Consider the following 18,761-nt stretch of genomic DNA (forward strand, 5'->3'; position numbering starts at 1 on the left):
CATGTGGCTCTCGGGTGGGGACTGACTTGACGCCCTCTGGCACTGTCGGAGGGTCAGTACTGAGGGAGTGCTGCACTGTTGGAGGGTCAGTACTGAGGGAGTGCTGCACTGTCGGAGGGTCAGTACTGAGGGAGTGCTGCACTGTCGGAGGGTCAGTACTGAGGGAGTGCCGCACTGTCAGAGTGTCAGTACTGAGGGAGTGCTGCCCTGTCAGAGTGTCAGTACTGAGGGAGTGCCGCACTGTCAGAGTGTCAGTACTGAGCGAGTGCCGCACTGTCAGTCTCTGGTGTGTGATTTGGACGCGTGACTTTCTGAATCAGAGGGAGAAGGTCAGATCTACTGAGTAATGGCTGAAGAATCTCAGACTGGGGCCTGATCTCGCTGCAGGAGGCCGGGTCTCTGCGTTTACTAAGATATCTTCTGTTTCCTCTTCCCCTGCCAGGTTTTCCTCTTACCTTGCCTTGGTGTGAACCTCACATCCCCTCATACGATGTTCCGAGTGGCTGTAATCTGCCTCGCCCTCTCCTTCAGCCTCCTGCACGCGGAGACTGATGTTGAGGAGGATGACATTGATATCGAAGATGAATCTGAAGTAAGTGTTCGCACTGACCCAACAGGAAATTCGAGAAAGGGCGCTAAACAGCCCGGAGGGGAGGGGGTGGAAAAGGTGATAAGGACCCGACAGGCCAGAGAGCCTCCCTGGGCCCTGTAATGTCTCTACGATTAGTCAGGGGCATGAAGGGCATGCCAAGAAAGGCCAAGAAATTGATTTGCGGCACCCACACCTTGAACAGGCCTCAAGCCCTTTGCATATGAAATTTAGGGGCCTTAATTTAGAGGCCTATTGTCCGTTTGGGTTCCCCCTGCAGTCCCCACCTTGCCTAGCCAGGAAAACCAGGCCTAGAGCAGGCACCCCTTAAAGGGACACCGGCAACCCCGGCCCATTAGCTCGTCAGGCCTACTGGGCAGGTGTAAGAGATCCCACGGCCACTAATGGGAGTGCAGCACGTAATCCCTCCCTGATATTCTTGGCCAGTAATTAGGCTGCACCCCCAAGTATCGATGGTTTAGGAGGTGGGGACCAAAAGTGATATTGCCACAGAAGTGCGTGGGAGCCTTAAGTCGTGAGGAGGATGCAAGGAGGCTTCAAGGGGACTTGGACAGGCTGAGTGGATGGGCTAGAGCATGGCGGATGGAATATAGCATGAATAAGTGTGAAGTTATCCACTTTGGTAGCAAAAACAGAAAGACAGGATATTCCTTAAACGGTGAGAGGTTGGGGAGTGTTTATGTCCAGAGGGACCTGGGTGTCCTTGTTCATGAGTCACTAGAAGCTCACATGCAGGTACAGCAACAATTAGGAAGGCAAATGGTACATTGGCCTTCATCGCCAGGGGATTTGAGTACAGGAGTAAAGATGTCTTGCTGCAGTTGTACAGAGTCTTGGTGAGACCGCACCTGGAGTATTGTGCACAGTTTTGATCTCCTTATCTAAGGAAGGATGTTCTTGTCATAGAGGGAGTACAGCGGAGGTTCACCAGACTGATCCCTGGGATGGCGGGATTGTGAGGAGGGATTGAGGAGTCTGTGTTCTCTAGAGTTCTGAAGAATGAGAAGTGATCCCATTGAAACTTACAGAATTCTTACAGGGTAGATGTGGATAGGTTGTTTCCCCCTGGCTGGTGAGTCCAGAACCAGGAGACACAGTCTCAGAATAAGGGGCCAGGCCATTTAGGGATGAGATGAGGAGGAATTTGTTCACTCAGAGGGTGATGAATCTGTGGAATTCTCTACCCCCAGAGGGGCTGTGGGGACTCCGTCACTGAGCACGTTCAAGGCTGAGATCGATAGATTTCTGGATACTGATGACATCGAGGGAAATGGAGATAGCGCGGGGAAAGTGGTGTTGAGGTAGATGATCGGCCATGATCTAATTAAATGGGGGAGCAGCCTTGCTGGGCCGAATGGCCTACTGCTGCCCCTATATCCTGAGTCCTGAAATGGAGGCGATTGAGTGATCACTCCGCGCATCAAAGCCTGGAGACCCGCCCGGGCTGCCGGGGGGGGATTGGGGTCGATTTTACACGCGTCATTTGGAAGAGGTTCCTATCCTCCACTGACTGCATTTCGCTGGTGAAATCTCCTCGCCCTCACCGGGGGTGGCGGGGGGGGAAGTCGCTGGTCCGCGCGAAGGAATATCTCAAACAGGCTCGGGAAGCAAACTTGTCGTTGCCGTTGGCGACGCTGTTCGGCTGTAAGACCCCACCGCCGCTACCGACCACCCAACCCCCAACCCCCAACCCCGTCACCCCACCTCTCGCCACCTACTTCCTTTTTTATCCATTCACGGGAGGCGGGCTTCGCTGGATCGAGCCGGCGCTTATTGCCCGTCTCTTGTTGCCCCTCCTGAAGCTGAAAACAGGCCCGCCGCCCCCCGCGGGCCGCGAACGCCGCCTGTGGGATCTTGCTGTGCCGGCCGCCCTGCCTCACGACGGTGTCGCTGGCTGTGAAGCAAGGCCCCCGTGGTGGCGCCGCAGAAACGCAGCCCGTTCTTGCTTACGCTCCTGGGCGTCGATGCCCGCAAGGGGTACGGGGGGGGGTGGAATATGTTGAGCGGGTAGCTTGGCGTCTGCTGGGCTGGTGCTGCTCGTTATCGTGGTGAGGCCCGGGAGCCGGAGAGGAAATTCCTCAGGGATTTCTCCGTGGGAAACGCCCCACGTAACCGGGAGTGGACGTCAGGGGCCGTTAGGAAATGAAAGGGAACTGGGGCCTCTCAGCCTCTAATGAGCAGGGGTGAAGCCTGAGGCCTAAGGGCCTTCCCTTCCCGCCGGAGCTCTGCGTCCTGACGCCGCTCACCGGGGCGGCTCTCTCTCGGCGCCGAGTCTGAAGGCCGTGGGCGCGGGTCCCACTCCGGAGGCCGGAGGACGCCAATCCCGCCCCCCACCCCCGGGCTCACGCTCCCAGAGCAGCGCCGCAGGCGGGCCACACTGCCACTGGTGATACGTCCTTCAGACGAGGCGTCAACTCGAGGACCTCATCTGGCCTTGTCCGGCGGTTGTAAAAGATGCTGCAGCCACTGTTGGAAGGAGAGCAGTTCGGGGGGTCGGGGGGGTCAGGGGGGTGGGGGTGGTGTTGGGGCTTGTGTGTTGGGGGTGGGAGTGAGGGGAAGGGGGGAAGGGAGGAGGGAGGGGAGAGGGGAATGGAGGAGGGAGAGGGACAGTGGGGAGGGGAGAGGGGAATGGAGGAGGGGGGAGGGAGAGGGGCAGGGGGTGCAAGGGGGAGGGGAGGGGCAGTGGGGAGAGGGAGAGGGAGAGGGGAGGGAGAGGGGGCCACGGGGACAGTTCTCCCTGGTGTCCTGGGGCCAATATTTATCCCACACCCAACGCCACTAAATAAAAGGGATCATCTGCTCATTATCACGCTGCCCTTTGTGGGATCTTGCTGTGCTCAAATTGGCTGCCGCGCTTCCCACATTACGACAGTGTGACGATGCCTCAGGGGAAGCACTTCCACTGGCTGTGCAGCGACGCCCTCGAGGCGGTGAGAGGCGCTAGTCGAATGCGGCCCCCTCATTTTTTTTTTAAATGCCTCGGGCCGCGTAGGTACAGAATGGAAACAGGCCATTCGGCCCACCAGGCCGTGCTAGCTTGACGCTTGTTAATTTTAGCCCTCTCTCTCTCATCTAGTAACCCAGCACCCGTCAAATAGTCTGATCTCCCCTGAATATTAAACACCCATCACCAGGTTAACAGAAAATAACCCGAGGGGACTGGACAGGAAATTTACAGTCGCTTCCAAATGAGGGGAAGGGCAGATTCTCTGACTGTAAACTGATTGTATTTTATTCTATTCCCCCAATCGCAGCTGCGGTCCAAGTTTGAGAAGTTTAAAGTGCAGTACAAGAAGGAATATGACCAGGCGGAAGGTAAGAGACGTGTCCACACTATTCGGTCGTCTGACCCCATTGCCCAGGAAGGCCGTAGTCTGATCCCTCTCCTCCGCTGAATGAACTGATCCCAGACAATCCGAGACAGCGGCAGCCATTGCAGGCCTGACTGAGCCTGGGATAGGGAGCTTCGAAAATCACCCAGCGTTTGTCCCCACCCCCAATTCGGGATCCCTGCCGGGGAGAGTCGGAATGTGCACTGGGAAAGGCCACTGGGCCTCGCTCAGCTTGACGTTACCCCCTTGGTCCCTGACAGCCAGGGCTCCCACATCGCGAAGCGTCGGAGTGAGGAGTTGGAGGGCTGCCGTGGGTACCTTAGGCTTGTCAACCTTCGCCAGGACTGGCCTGGAGGCCCCAGGGATCGAAGGTCGATCTCCGGGACGCTGCTGCGCGCAACCCTGGAGAGGAATCATTGGGACGGGAAAAGAGATTGGGGTTTTTTTTTTATAATTTCCTTTGAACTTTTCTCTTCACCAGGCATAAAAATATTGAAAATGGTGGTGGGGGAGGGAAAGGCTGTTTGACTGACAGTCAAGCACCATCCAATTGGGTCATGAGTCTTGCTTTCCGACTGGCGTAGGAAGGCCGTATGTCACAAGGATGGATGTGTTGGCCGACGAATGGCTGGAGCGTGGGGTGGGTGGGGGCAATTCCTGTGATGAAGCCTCCAGGAATACGTTTAATCACAATAGGGTACCTAAGAACACCCCCTGACATTCCCTCAGGGGACGGAGCACGGCAATCGTTGGGGGAACAGATCATGAAATCAAAGTGGAGGGTAGAGGGTGAGGTGCACAACCAGATCCCGATGGTGCCCCTCACGGTTCCGGCCAAACCGTCAAGTGAATCCGGCCCTGTCCAACGCTGACACGTTTTCTCTTGAATTTTGCTCGGTTAAAGAGGAGAAAAGGTTCCAGATCTTCGTGGAAAATCTCAAGACAGCCAAACGGATGCAGGAGCAGGACAGAGGCACTGCGATCTACGGAATCACCAAGTTCAGCGACATGTCAGGTAAGCGAGCGACTGGCAGGGGAGGACGGCGGGGGGGCTTTTGTGGAGGGTTCTCTGCCCCAGGTGCCATGCTGGGTGAGGCCAGCGCCGTGTGTGATACTGGGGCACGCCGACTGGGATGGGGTTACCAGCCTGTGTTCAGAGGCCCAGCCTAGACTGGCGATGGGCTATATTGGCTGAGAAGCCAACTAACGTACAACAGTCCGGTCTTCCGTATGGAGCGGAGGGACATTCCCTGAAGAGAAAAGGTTATAAATAGAGATACACATCAATGTTACAATATGGAAACTAGGCCATTCAGCCCATCCACTCTGTGTTGGCATTTACTGCCCAGCCAAGCAAATCGTTCTAATCACACTGAGCCCCCCTGTTACACTAACCCGACATCCCCTTGTCCCTTCAACCCCCCCACCGTCCAATTTAATCCTGAATATTTCCATAATTTCCATCTCAGCCGTTCACACTTGATGTGAAAAAGCAGGAATTCTCTCCCCTTGAACGAGGAGGTCATTGGGATTGTCCCATATCCGTGGGAATGTCCCTCAGTCCGATCCCTCCCCTGCCGGGAGAGGACAGTAACAATCTCACAGTGTGAGAGGCACCGACTGCAGCGTAACCACATGATAAAATCTCACACCGAGAAAGGCTTGCATTTATATATCGCTTTTCACAACCTCTGGAAGGCCCAGGGCTTTAATGTCAGAAATTTAGCAGCCAATTTACACAAAGCAAGATCCCACAACCAGCAATGTGTTAATGACCACATCATCTGTTTTTAGTGATGTTGGTTGAGGGATAAATATTGACCCCAGGACGAACTCCCCCTGCTCTTCCAGTAGTGGCTGTGGGAACCATCAAATCCACCTGAGAGGCCAGAAGGGTCGCAGTTTAACATCTCACCCAAAACTGGCACCACAACAGTGCAGCACTCCCTCAGTACTGACCCTCCGACAGTGCAGCACTCCCTCAGTACTGACCCTCCGACAGTGCAGCACTCCCTCAGTACTGACCCTCCGACAGTGCAGCACTCCCTCAGTACTGACCCTCCGACAGTGCAGCACTCCTTCAGTACTGACCCTCCGACAGTGCAGCACTCCCTCAGTACTGACCCTCCGACAGTGCAGCACTCCCTCAGTACTGACCCTCCGACAGTGCAGCACTCCCTCAGTACTGACCCTCCGACAGTGCAGCACTCCCTCAGTACTGACCCTCCGACAGTGCAGCACTCCCTCAGTACTGACCCTCCGACAGTGCAGCACTCCCTCAGTACTGACCCTCCGACAGTGCAGCACTCCCTCAGTACTGACCCTCCGACAGTGCAGCACTCCCTCAGTACTGACCCTCCGACAGTGCAGCACTCCCTCAGTACTGACCCTCCGACAGTGCAGCACTCCCTCAGTACTGACCCTCCGACAGTGCAGCACTCCCTCAGTACTGACCCTCCGACAGTGCAGCACTCCCTCAGTACTGACCCTCCGACAGTGCAGCACTCCCTCAGTACTGACCCGCTGGGAGTGCCGACCTGGTGATGGGTGCGAGTCTCTGTGGCGGGACCCGAACCCACATCCCTCTAACGTAGAGGTGTGCTACCCCACTGAGCTCAGCAGCAAAGGAGCCAATTAATTCTTCGTCACAGATGCCAGTCCCAGCTGAACGGGCAAGTATTTACAAGTTCCTTTTAGTCTTTCACGATATAGAACGTCACTGGCTAGGCCAGTATTTATCACCCATCGCTAACTGCCCTTGAGAAGGTGGTGGTGATGAGCCGCCTTCTTGAACCACTGCAGTCAATGTGCTGCTGACCAAGGTCAGACAGCCTGTCCGGTTTTACCATCACTCCACTTCCCTGGAATAGCTGAGTGACTTGCTCAGCTATTTCAACATCAACCACATCGCTGTGGGTCTGGAGTCATGTGTAGGCCCAGACCGGGTAAGGACAGCAGATTTCCTTCCCTAAAGGGGCATCACTGAGGCAGATGAGTTTTTACAACAATCGATGAACGTTATTATTACTGAGATTCCAGGTTTGTTGAATTCCTCCAATTTAAACTCCACCAGCAGCCATGTGGGGATTTGAACCTGCCTCCAAGACCATTAGTCCGGTCTGGGTTACAGGCCCAGTGACATGACCCCCTAACCCCACCGTTCCCCTGCTGACCAGCTCCAGCAGGGGCTGCAGGTGACGACGAACCAGCTGAAAGGGATGGGGGAAGGGATCTTCGGAGTCGGTCTGTGTCTGCGGTGAGCAGCCCATCTCCCAAACCCAGAGCAGATGCTGCTGAGGTGGGGAAGAGGGGGAGATGGGGAGATCTCAGAGAGGTACATCATCCACCACCCTGGGTAAAATACAGCTCCTCCAAAACTGCAGCCCCGGTCCTAACATAGCACTAACGCGAAAGACCCGAGCTTGGAGATTGGGGCATTCAAATAGCACAGGAGGCCATTCAGCCCATCACCTCTGCACTGGTCCTTCAAAAGAGTATTCAATTAGTCCTGTCCTCCCCCAAACCACCATCCCGCTCTTTCCCCGTATCCCCGCAAATTTTTCTCCTTCAAGTATTTATCCAATTCCCAATTGGAAAGTTCCTATTGAATCTGCTTCCGCCGCCCTTTCAGGCAGCGCCTTCCAGGTCACAACAACTCGCTGTGTAAATAAAATATTCTCCTCATCTCCTCCCCTCTGGTTCTTTAACCGATTCTCTTCAATTTATGTCCCCTCTGGTTACTGACCCTCCCTGCCACTGGGAACAGTTTTTCCATATTTACTCGATCCAAACCCCTCATGATTATGCACACCTCGATTAAATCCCCCCCTTAACCTTCTCTGCTCTCAGGAGAACATTCCCAGCTTCTCCAGTCTCTCCGCATTAACTGAACTGCTCCCCATGTATCGTTCAGCTTCTCCCCAGCCCTGGAGACATGAGCTTCACTCCTGGCTGGCACAATGAGCTGTCTGGAGACTGGTTGCACAGTTGCTTCAATTGCTTTTCTTTTCACAGATGAAGAATTTGGTGCTTTTTACCTCAACCCAATGATCAGTAATAACAACGGCACTTGGCCAGAGGAGGCCCATTGGACAGAATCGAGTGGGCGACTGACAAATCTCTCTGTACCCGATAGGTTTAATTGGAAGAAGATGGGAGCAGTGACCAAAGTTAAAGATCAGGTATAATCGGTGCTCATTAAACACTCCCAAGACAGGTACAGCACGGGGTTAGATACAGAGTAAAGCTCCCTCTACACTGTCCCCATCAAACACTCCCAGGACAGATACAGAACAGGGTTAGATACAGAGTAAAGCTCCCTCTACACTGTCCCCATCAAACACTCCCAGGACAGATACAGAACAGGGTTAGATACAGAATAAAGCTCCCTCTACACTGTCCCCATCAAACACTCCCAGGACAGGTACAGAACCGGGTTAGATACAGAGTAAAGCTCCCTCTACACTGTCCCCATCAAACACACCCAGGGCAGGTACAGCATGGGGTTAGATACAGAGTAAAGCTCCCTCTACACTGTCCCCATCAAACACTCCCAGGGCAGGTACAGCACGGGGTTAGATACAGAGTAAAGCTCCCTCTACACTGTCCGTATCAAACCCTCCCTCCTGTATTTTTTCATATACCACATTACTTGTTTCCTCTCCGTACGGATAGTTAATAATTCTGTCACCAATATCTAGCAAATTAGCCGCTCTGTTTTTGTTGGGGCCCCATGCTGACCTCCTCCAACCTGAAACAATGAAAGGTACATTTATCTAGCACCTTTAACAAGATGTATAAACCCGAGGCACTTTATAGGAGCGATTATCAAACAGAATTAAACCATGAGCCACATAAGGAGAATTTAGCCACAGGTGACCCAAAAGCTCTGTCAAAGAGGTCGGTTTTAAGGAGCGTCTTAAAGGAGGAGGGAGAGAGAGGGAGGGGGGCGGAGAGTCTTAGAGGGGGATTTCCAGAGCTTGGGGGCCCCCCCCGAGGCAGCCGAAAGCCCGGCTGCCCAACGGTGGAGCGATCGGAACACACGAGAGTCCGAGTGGCCGGAGGAGCGCAAGGATCTCGGAGAAGGCTCCGGCTGGGGTGAGGGTTGCTGGGGGGGTGCAGAGGTTGGGCCCGGTCAACGCCCAGTGTGTTGGGGAGCTGGAGGGCATCGCAGAGGTTGGGCCGGCGGGCAGGGTGGGTTTCCGCTGGCGGGAATACCAGTCCGCTGGCAACCCAACGTCCTCTCATTCGCCTGCAGAGACGCTGTGGATGCTGTTGGGCCTTTGGCGCTGTGGCCAATATTGAGTCGATGTGGTACATCAAGACAAAGCAACTGAAGGAACTGTCGGAGCAAGGTAATTGGGAGGGGCATTTCCCTCCCCCCAAACCCCCAATCTCAGCATTCTTCCATTATTCTTGAACCCTGTGGACCTGTTGCTTCAGGGTCCTTCACTGTGACTGGAGTCTGAACATGTTCTTAATTGATTTATCCCCCATTCAGAGCTGGTCGACTGCGATACTTTAGACAAGGGCTGCAAAGGAGGTTACCCGTACAATGCTTTCAACTCGATTGTCCAATTGGGTAAGGTTCACGAGAACGATCCCAGGAATGAAAGGCTTAACATATGAGGAACGTTTGAGGACTCTGGGTCTATACTCGATGGAGTTTAGAAGGATGAGGGGGGATCTGATTGAAACTTACAGAATACTGAAAGGCCTGGATAGAGTGGGACGTGGGGAAGATGTTTCCATTAGTAGGAGAGACTAGGACCCGAGGGGCACTGCCTCAGTAAAGGGAAGACCTTTTAGAACGGAGATGAGGAGAAACTTCTTTAGCCAGAGAGCGGTGAATCTATGGAATTCATTGCCACAGAAGGCTGTGGAGGCCAGGTCATTGAGTGTATTTAAGAGCGAGATAGATAGGTTCTTGATTGGTAAGGAGATCAAAGGTTACGGGGAGAAGGCGGGAGAATGGGGTTGAGAAACTTATCAGCCATGATTGAATGGCGGAGCAGACTCGATGGGCCGAATGGCCTAATTTCTACTCCTATGTCTTATGGTCTTATGGTAAGGAAATCAGGCGCAGAAAGAGAAATCATGGGAGGAGAGGAAGATTGGACTTTGCTGGAAAGTGAGACATGTTGCTGAAGCTTTTCGTCTTGCACTCATCAGGACAAACACGCCAATACCAAAGTTCAAACAATCTTTACTACAGGTGAAAAAGGGTGCTGATTGGTTGGCAAGTTGTCTCTAATTGGCCAAGGTGCTGTTGCGGAGAAAGCAATGGGGCTCCCCCAAGCTCCCAAGTCATTCAAAAATGGTGCAAGACTTGAACAGATTCCTTTTGTTTTGCAGAGAATGGGTCCCTCTGTGTGAATTTGTGTCACTTCTAGCAGGGAGTAAATGAGCCACATTACGAGCTGGACTGATTATCATAAATTGGTTGTTAGTGTAGTCGTCAGCGCACTCAGGGTTGTTCAGAAGGTGCTGCCCAGTCGCGGAGTCACATCGAACAATAGGCGTTTTGTTTTGGGTTTTACTAGCATGGGCTTGTTGCGTGTGGTCAGTACGCTGCCAACTTGAACAGCCAAAGGAACATACTTCTTGATTCGATCAGCCAATCACTGGGACGTATGGACCACATACCTGGCACCGCACTGGCATTGAAATTCACATACAATGCTGCTTCATTGTGTGGTCGGCAGGACGTCTATCTGGACTGATGGCAGCATCCTCTCCGTGGAAGACACCACTCAGATAACCACTGCATAGGGGCAAGCGTGAAAAGTAATGTGGACTGGATTACGAGTGAGTGAAAGAAAGACACAAATAGGAGGGGTTAGAAAAAGAAATGTTAATTTTTGAATTCAGAAAAAAAGCCTTCAAGAACAATTTAAAACCTGAAGGAATGAAAGTCCCTAGCGGCAGTGCAGGGACGCAATGCGCCCCATTATTCCTTACGCTGTTAAGCACCAGCCCTAACTTGCTGCAGCGCATTTAATGTGTAATTACTGCTGTGAGTCCCACACTTATTGTCCCGGTGGACGTCCGTTCACTTTCCCGCGTTCATTCTGAGGAGTCCCTGGGCAAGGCGGGCATTTAGAGCCCATCCCATGTCGCTCTTGAGAAGGTGTGGTCAACAACAACAACAACTTGAATTTATATAGCACCTCTGACATGGCAGAATGCCCGAAGGAGCTATACAGCGGCGGCATAAAACGAAATTTGCCCCCCCGCCGAGCCACATGAGGAGATATTTAGGGCCTGGTGACTAAAAGCTCGGTCGAAGAGGTCGGTTTTAAGGAGCGTCTCAAAGGAGGATGGAGAGAGAGAGAGAGAGCGAGGCGGAGAGGTTTAGGGAGGCAATTCCAGAACTGAGGGTCCCAGGCAGCTGAAGGCACGGCCGCCCAATGGCGGGGCGATTAAAATCGGTGGGGGGGGTGGGGAATGCTCAGGAGGAGCGCGGAGACCTTGGAGGGTTGTGGGGGCTGGAGGAGGTTATGGAGATAGGGAGGGGATGAAGGGAGGGATTTAAACACTAGCCAACATGTGGGTCATTGGGCTGAAGCCTATCCTCCTTTTAAAGCAAAGCTCTGCTCCCTTTATCAACAGGGGGAATGATGCGTTCAAAAGACTACAGATATAAAGGCAGAATGAATGTCTGCACTTTCAAACCGTCCGAAGTCATTGCGAAGATTCAGACCTATCGAAACATCCGACCACACGAAGAGGGTGAGTTGCCGGTCAAGACAGGTCAAGGTTTTGGCAGGAAGGGGAGGCGCAAGTGAGTAGATTCCTCATCGCCACGCCCCTTGACCCACTGCACCACACCCCTGACCCCTGACCCCCTACACCACGCCCCTGACCCCTGACCCCCTACGCCACACCCGTGACCCCTGACCCCCTACACCACGCCCCTGCACCCCCACCACGACCACCCACCCCACCCCCCCACAACACCACCATTTGCAGCCCAGTAAGAGGCAACTGACCTGTGAGGAGAAGCCGAGAATGAAGGCCCGCATTTCTATAGCGCCTTTCACAGCCTCATGTCGCCCCCACCACCCCACCCCCAACCCATCAACCCCGACGACAACGCGCTTTACAGTCAAGGAGGGGCATTCGGAGCGTGGTCACTGTTGCAACGTAGGAAACGCGGCAGCCAGTTTGCGCACAGCAGGATCCCACAACGCTCAATGAGGTCATGGCCAGGTCATCTGATTTTTAGGTGTTGGTTGTCGAGGGGGCCAGACAGGGAAACATTGAGAACTACTCCCCCCTCTCCCCCCACCACTGACCCTCTTCAATTATCGCCCTGGGATCTTAATATGTCCACCTGACCAAAAAAGGAATCTTGGTCTCAATGCCCCTAACTGATGGGATTAGGGGTGGGAGATGGGCTGAATGGCCTCATCTCAGCTTTCTCCCTCACATTCTCAAATTCTGTTTCAGAAATGACAGCGTGGTTGGCTCAAAAAGGCCCAATCGTAGTTACCATGAATGCAGGCGCCATGAAGGTAAGACTCTCTGTCCATTCCTGCCCATCCTTCCTTTATGGGCGTATTTCCCTGGCTCCACCAGTGCCAAGTCACCACTAACCGGGCACAACGGCGGTTAAGCTTGCCAGCCGGTGGGCTGGTTCCCTCTCTCTGGCCTGCTGTCCCCCAGCTGGGAGCGATCCCTCATCGGTAGGCCCGAGGCTCACAACTGGGCCTCAGGCTTCATTGTCGCCAGGCCGACGAGCTGCGGGCTCCTGCTGGGCTTCCCCGGGTAGCTGGCCGGACAAGAGGGGGGAGGAGTTCCGTTTTGAACTGTTGTCACCACCAGTGGCCTTCGGGTAGAAGCGGCCCATAAACCCCTTCGGTTGACGAAAAACCCATCAACCTCGGATTTAAAATGAACGATCGATTGAGCATCGGTTGCCGCTCGTGGAAGAGGATTTCCGAATTCCTCCCGATGGGCGGCGCTCTCCCTGCCCGCTGGAGCCGGGTGTCATAGCGGGCGCGAGCGGACAAAATGGCGGGAAGGCCAGAAAAAAAAAAATCGGTTTTGCGGCGTTCGTACAACCGTCTGCCCCGCCCGTCAAGGGCGGGCCGCATTTCCCGCTGTCGATCGGCAGGAGGGCTTAATACGCCCGCATTTCGTTACAGGCCCAGCTCGCTGGAATTTTCGCCCCCCCCTCGCTCGATCACCCGAGCACGACAACCAAAGGGGGTTATGGGCCGCTTCTACCCGAAGGCCACTGGTGGTGACACCAGTTCAAAACGGAACCCCCCCCCCCTTGTCCGGCCAGCTACCCGGGGAAGCCCAGCAGGAGCCCGCAGCTCGTCGGCCTGGCGATAATGAAGCCTGAGGCCCAGTTGTGAGCCTCGGGCCTACCGATGAGGGATTACTTCCACGGGCTGCTCTCCGCTCAGGACTTTGAGGTTTCTTTGCCTCCCTTGCCTTGGGGCAGCACTCGCGCCCATCAGCGCCAGGTTTTGCTGGCAGCACCCGCATCGCTCTTAGAAGGGCTCACGGGCAGGTCTCCACCTACCGGACCAGCCGTAAGGCAGGGGGGAGGCTTCTCGATGAGGCTGCAGGGGCTAGTGCTTGCTGGGGGGAAGGGGGAAGAAGTGGCCTCAGGTAAGGGAAGAGGCTGCAGGGCGAGGGCTGTACTGGGGTAGGGAGGGTATCCCAGGCTGTGTGTGTGGGGGGCACATGTTGATCTGTGCAAGTGGCCTCAAGACGGTGAGGGCTGAGGAGGCAGCCTCCAGAGGAGATGAGGCCGGATGGAGATTTTTTTTTATTCATTCATGGGACATGGGCATCGCTGGCTGGGCCCAGCATTTATTGCCCATCCCTAATTGCCCCCTTCAGAAGGTGGGGGTGAGCCACCTTCTTGAGCCGCTGCAGTCCGTGTGGTGTAGGTACACCCACAGCGCTGTTAGGGAGGGAGTTCCAGGATTTTGACCCAGCGACAGTGAAGGAACGGCCGATATATTTCCAAGTCAGGATGGTGAGTGGCTTGGAGGGGAATTTGCAGGTGGTGGTGTTCCCATGTGTCTGCTGCCCTTGTCCTTCTAGATGGCAGTGGTCATGGGTTTGGAAGGTGCTGTCAAAGGAGCCTTGGTGAGTTGCTGCAGTGCATCTTGTAAATGGTACACACACTGCTGCTACTGTGTGTCGATAGTGGAGGGAGTGAATGTTTGTGGATGGGGTGCCGATCAAGCGGGGCTGCTTTGTCCTGGATGGTGTCGAGCTTCTTGAGTGTTGTGGGAGCTGCACTCATCCAGGCAAGTGGAGAGTATTCCATCACACTCCTGACTAGTGCCTTGTAGATGGTGGACAGGATTTGGGGAGTCAGGAGGTGAGTTACTCTCCGCAGGATTCCCAGCCTCTGACCTACTCTTGTAGCCACAGTATTTATATGACTAGTCCAGTTCAGTTTCTGGTTAATGGTAACCCCCAGGATGTTGATAGTGAGGGATTCAGTGATGGTGATGCTATTTAACAAATTGGGGCAATGGTTAGATTCTCTCTTGTTGGAGATGGTCATTGCCTGACACTTGTGTGGTGCGAATGTTACTTGCCACTTGTCAGCCCAAGCCTGGATATTGTCCAGGTTTTGCTGCATTTGGACATGGGCTGCTTCAATATCTGAGGAGTCACGAATGGTGCTGAACATTGTGCAATCATCAGCGAACATCCCCACTTCTGACCTTATGATGGAAGGAAGGTCATTGATGAAGCTGAAGATGGTTGGGCCGAGGACACTACCCTGAGGAACTCCTGCAGTAATGTCCTGGAACTGAGATGATTGACCTCTAACAACCACAACCATCTTCCTTTGTGCTAGGTATGACTCCACCCAGCGGAGAGTTTTCCCCCTCATTTCCATTAACTCCAGTTTTGCCAGGGCTCCTTGATGCCACACTCGGTCAAATGCAGCCTTGATGTCAAGGGCAGTCACTCTCACCTCACCTCGGGAGTTCAGCTATTTTGTCCATGTTTGAACCAAGGCTGTAACGAGGTCAGGAGCTGAGTGGCCCTGGCAGAACCCAAACTGGGCATCAGTGAGCAGGTTATTGCTAAGCAAGTGCCGCTTGATAGCACTGTTGATGACACCTCCCATCACTTTACTGATGATGGAGAGTAGACTGATGGGGTGGTAATTGGCCGGGTTGGATTTGTCCTGCTTTTTGTGTACAGGACATACCTGGGCATTTTCCACATAGCCAGGTAGGTGCCAGTGTTGTAGCTGTACTGGAGCAGCTTGGCTAGGGGGCACGGCAAGATCTGGAGCACAAGTGTTCAGTACTATTGCTGGAATATTGTCAGGGCCCATAGCCTTTGCAGTAGCCAGTGCCTCGAGCTGTTTCTTGATATCACGTGGAGTGAATCGAATTGGCTGAAGACTGGCATCTACAATGCTGGGGACCTCCGGAGGATGCAGAGATGGATCATCCACTCGGCACTTCTGGCTGAAGTTTGTAGCAAATGCTTCAGCCTTACCTTTTATTGGGCTCCCCTATGATTGATGATGGGGATATTTGTGGAGCCTCCTCCTCCAGTGAGTTGTTTAATTGTCCACCACCATTCACAACTGGATGTGGCAGGACTGCAGAGCTTAGATCTGATCCGTTGGTTGTGGGATCGCTTAGCCCTGTCTATCACTTGCTGTTTGGCACACAAGTAGTACTGTGTTATAGCTTCACCAGGCTGACACCTCATTTTTAGGTATGCCTGGTGCTGCTCCTGGCATGCCCTCCTGCACTCTTCATTGCTGCGAGAGTGTGTGTGTGTGAGAGAGAGTGAGTGGTGATGTTCCTTGAGCTGTCAGTGGGTGAGATGCCAGCGGGTGTATGATGGGCTTGTGTGAGGGTGTGAGTTTAGAGGAATGAGCCTTACCTTGACAGCACAGGTGAGATCGTTCATCCTCCTTCTGCGCCGGGGCCGCTTCTGTGCAGCCTTGGCACTGACCACCGCTGCCAACGCCTCCCAAGCCGGAGCGGTGACCACTGATGGACCTCCTGCGGCCAGTCCGAGGAGGGGGGGAGGGGGGGAGGTAGGGGGGGAGGGGGGGAGGTGGGGGGCGGGGGGGGGGGAGTAGATGACATCACGGCGGGCTCCGACGGTGTCCAGAAGGCGCCCCGGGGGACGCGGCGCTGAATCGGCGGGGGGGCGGTGGGTGGGAGGGGGCCACAGTGTGCTCACCTTTCGGGGCGACCTCCTTCTGCGCAGCAGCCTTGGGTTGGGCGTGAAGAGGCGGCGAGAGGCGAGGGCGTGGCGGGCGAATCGGAGGTTGCCCGCCAGAGAAACGGCGTTTCCCGGGAACGCCGGAGTGACGAGGCGGGAATGCGCCGATACCGGGGTGAAAAGCGCGTAAGGAAACGTCCTTTCTCCCGCCCGCTAGACCAGCGGGAAATAGTTCCCCTCTACCCACCCTACCTGTTGCCCTTCATATCTCAAACTTTAATCAAATCTACCCCCCCTTAACCTTCTGAATTCCGGGGAATACAACTCCAGTTTGTGCCACCTCCCCCCGTGATTTAACCCTCGCAGTCCAAGGGTCCCGGCAAAGCCTTCCATGTGCCATCGGTGGGCATAATGGGCCTAGGGAAGGCTTTTTTTTTTTGGGTGGGTAGGTTTCCCCTTCGCCACCCAATGAGTGGTTGGGGTTCGCAACCCCACCCCCCACCCCTGGGTACTGGCCACCCTCCAGCCATTTTAGGCTCGGAGGAGTGCTGATTGGTCGACTGGCTGGAGGTGGGTCTTCCGCCTGTCAGTCGGCAGGCAGAAGCCCCGCCTCAGTGAGCAGCCGGCCGGTCCGGTCCCAGCGGCGCCATTGGCCGCCGTGGCCAGGACCGGGACTGCAAGCAGCTCCCGAGAGTCAAAGTCCCGCCGGATCCCCTTAACCGGTCATTAATTGCCCCCCCCCCCTCGAGGGCCACAACTGGGGCAAGGAATGGCGTAGGCCCCGCCCGGCCCGGCTGCAACAAAATCGCAGGCAGGCCGGGGAGGCTGTGTGAAGGCCATGTTGGGGAGGGGGGGGCAACTATACCAGCCCTACCCCCCTCACCCGCTGCCGACCTGCAGGTGGAGGAGTGTGGAACTCAGCCCAGGGGGCGGCGCAGGGACATGCTGAAGAGGGGGGGGGGTTGGCATGTCGGCATGGTGCCAATTGGCCCTATAAAATGACCGCCTTAGAGGCTCCTACCTGGTGAGACTTGGGTAGGCGGCCAAGACGGTACATTGGCAGCTTCTGTCGGATGAGTCCTCTGCCCACGAGCTACAAGCGGGCGGAGCCCTTGGCAGGAGGGGGGCTGGTGTGCAAACCACCGTTAAGTAGCGGTGGGGGTTCAGTCTTCCCCGTCCCTGGAATTGTGACAGGGGGTGAAGCATAAGTGGCAGTATCCTATCGTACCTCCCCCTACACCCTACCCACCACACAAGGGGGAAGAATACATGACAAGGTGATGTTGATCTTGGGTGGGGGGGGGAAGGGGTCTTGACAAGGTGGATGTGGAGAGGACGTTTCCTCTTGTGGGAGAATCTAGAACGAGGGGGGTCACTGTTTAAAAATAAGGGGTCGCCCATTGAAGACGGAGATGAGGAGAAATCTTCCTCTCAGAGGGTCGAGAGTCTTTGGAACTTTCTTCCTCAAAAGGCGGAGAAAGCAGAGACTTTGAATATTTTTAAGACAGAGGTGGATAGATTCTTGTTGAACAAGGGGGTGATGGGTTATCAGGGGGAGGCAGGAGATCTGAGGTCACTATCAGGTCAGCCGCGGTCTTATGAAATGGCGGAGCAGGCTCGAGGGGCCGAATGGCCTACTCCCGCTCCTCGTTTGTAAGTTGGTGTAGTGATAATGTCACTGGGCGAGTAATCCAGAGGCCCCAGGCTAATGCTCTGGGGGGACATGGGTTCAAATCCCACCACGGTAGCTGGTGGAATTTAAATTCAGGTAATAAATCTGGAATTATAAAGCTCGTCTCAGTGATGGTGACCGTGACAACCATCATCGATCGCCGTAAGAACCCCATCTGGTTCACTAGTGCCCCCTTCAGGAAGGAAATCTGCCGACCTTACCCGGTCTGGGCCTACACGTGACTCCAGACCCCACAGCGATGTGGTTGACTCTTAACTGCCCCCCCTCTGAAATGGCCGAGCGAGGCCGCTCGGTTGTACCAAAACTGCGACGAAAATGTTGAACCGGACGGACTTCAGCTGTTCCACGCGGGTGGTTCACCAACATGCCCTCGAGGGCAATTAGGGGCGGGCAACAAACGCCGTGTGCTGCCGGCGGCGCCCGCATCCCGTGAAAGGTTTAACCAAAAAACACTATGACCTCGATGAGCCCGACGGAAGCTAATCTGATTTACCCTTTGCTTCCCTTCAGGGATACAGGAGAGGGATATCTCGACCTGACGCTGTAGAGTGCAACCCTTCCATATTGGATCACGTGGTGATGATTGTGGGCTACGGCGTGGGTAAGCGATGACTAGTAAACCCTCTTAATTGGGTGGGGGAAGCTATGACCTGCCGCGCCTTAATAAGCAACTGGACTTTAGAGGCTCCTGGCCTCTTCCGATTGGACATGAGAAAAGTCCAAAGCGGGCTATGTCAAGGGAATTAAGAGGCGTGTCTTTATTGCGGGGATAAATGGCGATTCACAGGTCCAGGCAGCGGGCGGTCAAGGGGGTTGTCCGACCCGACTGTCTGCCCCTCTTCCGCAGCTACATTCACGGCCGGGTGTCCCTAGAGAGGGAGCAGGCGGTGTCTGCTGGCACCATCGAGGCCTTCCATGCCCGGTGGGCATCGCGGGCACTGGGGTGTTT

The 18,761-nt window shown here is 54.7% G+C and overlaps 1 protein-coding gene across 1 annotated transcript; it reads left to right on the forward strand.

The window, feature by feature from the left end:
* Positions 1-446: 446 nt before the first annotated feature.
* LOC144675821 (cathepsin F-like) lies at positions 447-18,413 on the forward strand (the record flags this gene model as incomplete). Its single annotated transcript, XM_078536392.1, has 9 exons — positions 447-592; positions 3,865-3,925; positions 4,847-4,957; positions 7,957-8,123; positions 9,200-9,296; positions 9,443-9,523; positions 11,554-11,673; positions 12,394-12,458; positions 18,323-18,413. Coding segments are annotated over exons 1-9 (895 nt in total), but the record flags the coding sequence as incomplete, so codon positions are not given.
* Positions 18,414-18,761: the final 348 nt, after the last annotated feature.

This window comes from Cetorhinus maximus, unplaced genomic scaffold (assembly GCF_964194155.1).
Source record: "Cetorhinus maximus unplaced genomic scaffold, sCetMax3.hap1.1 HAP1_SCAFFOLD_1177, whole genome shotgun sequence".
Classification (NCBI taxonomy): Eukaryota; Metazoa; Chordata; class Chondrichthyes; order Lamniformes; family Cetorhinidae; genus Cetorhinus; species Cetorhinus maximus.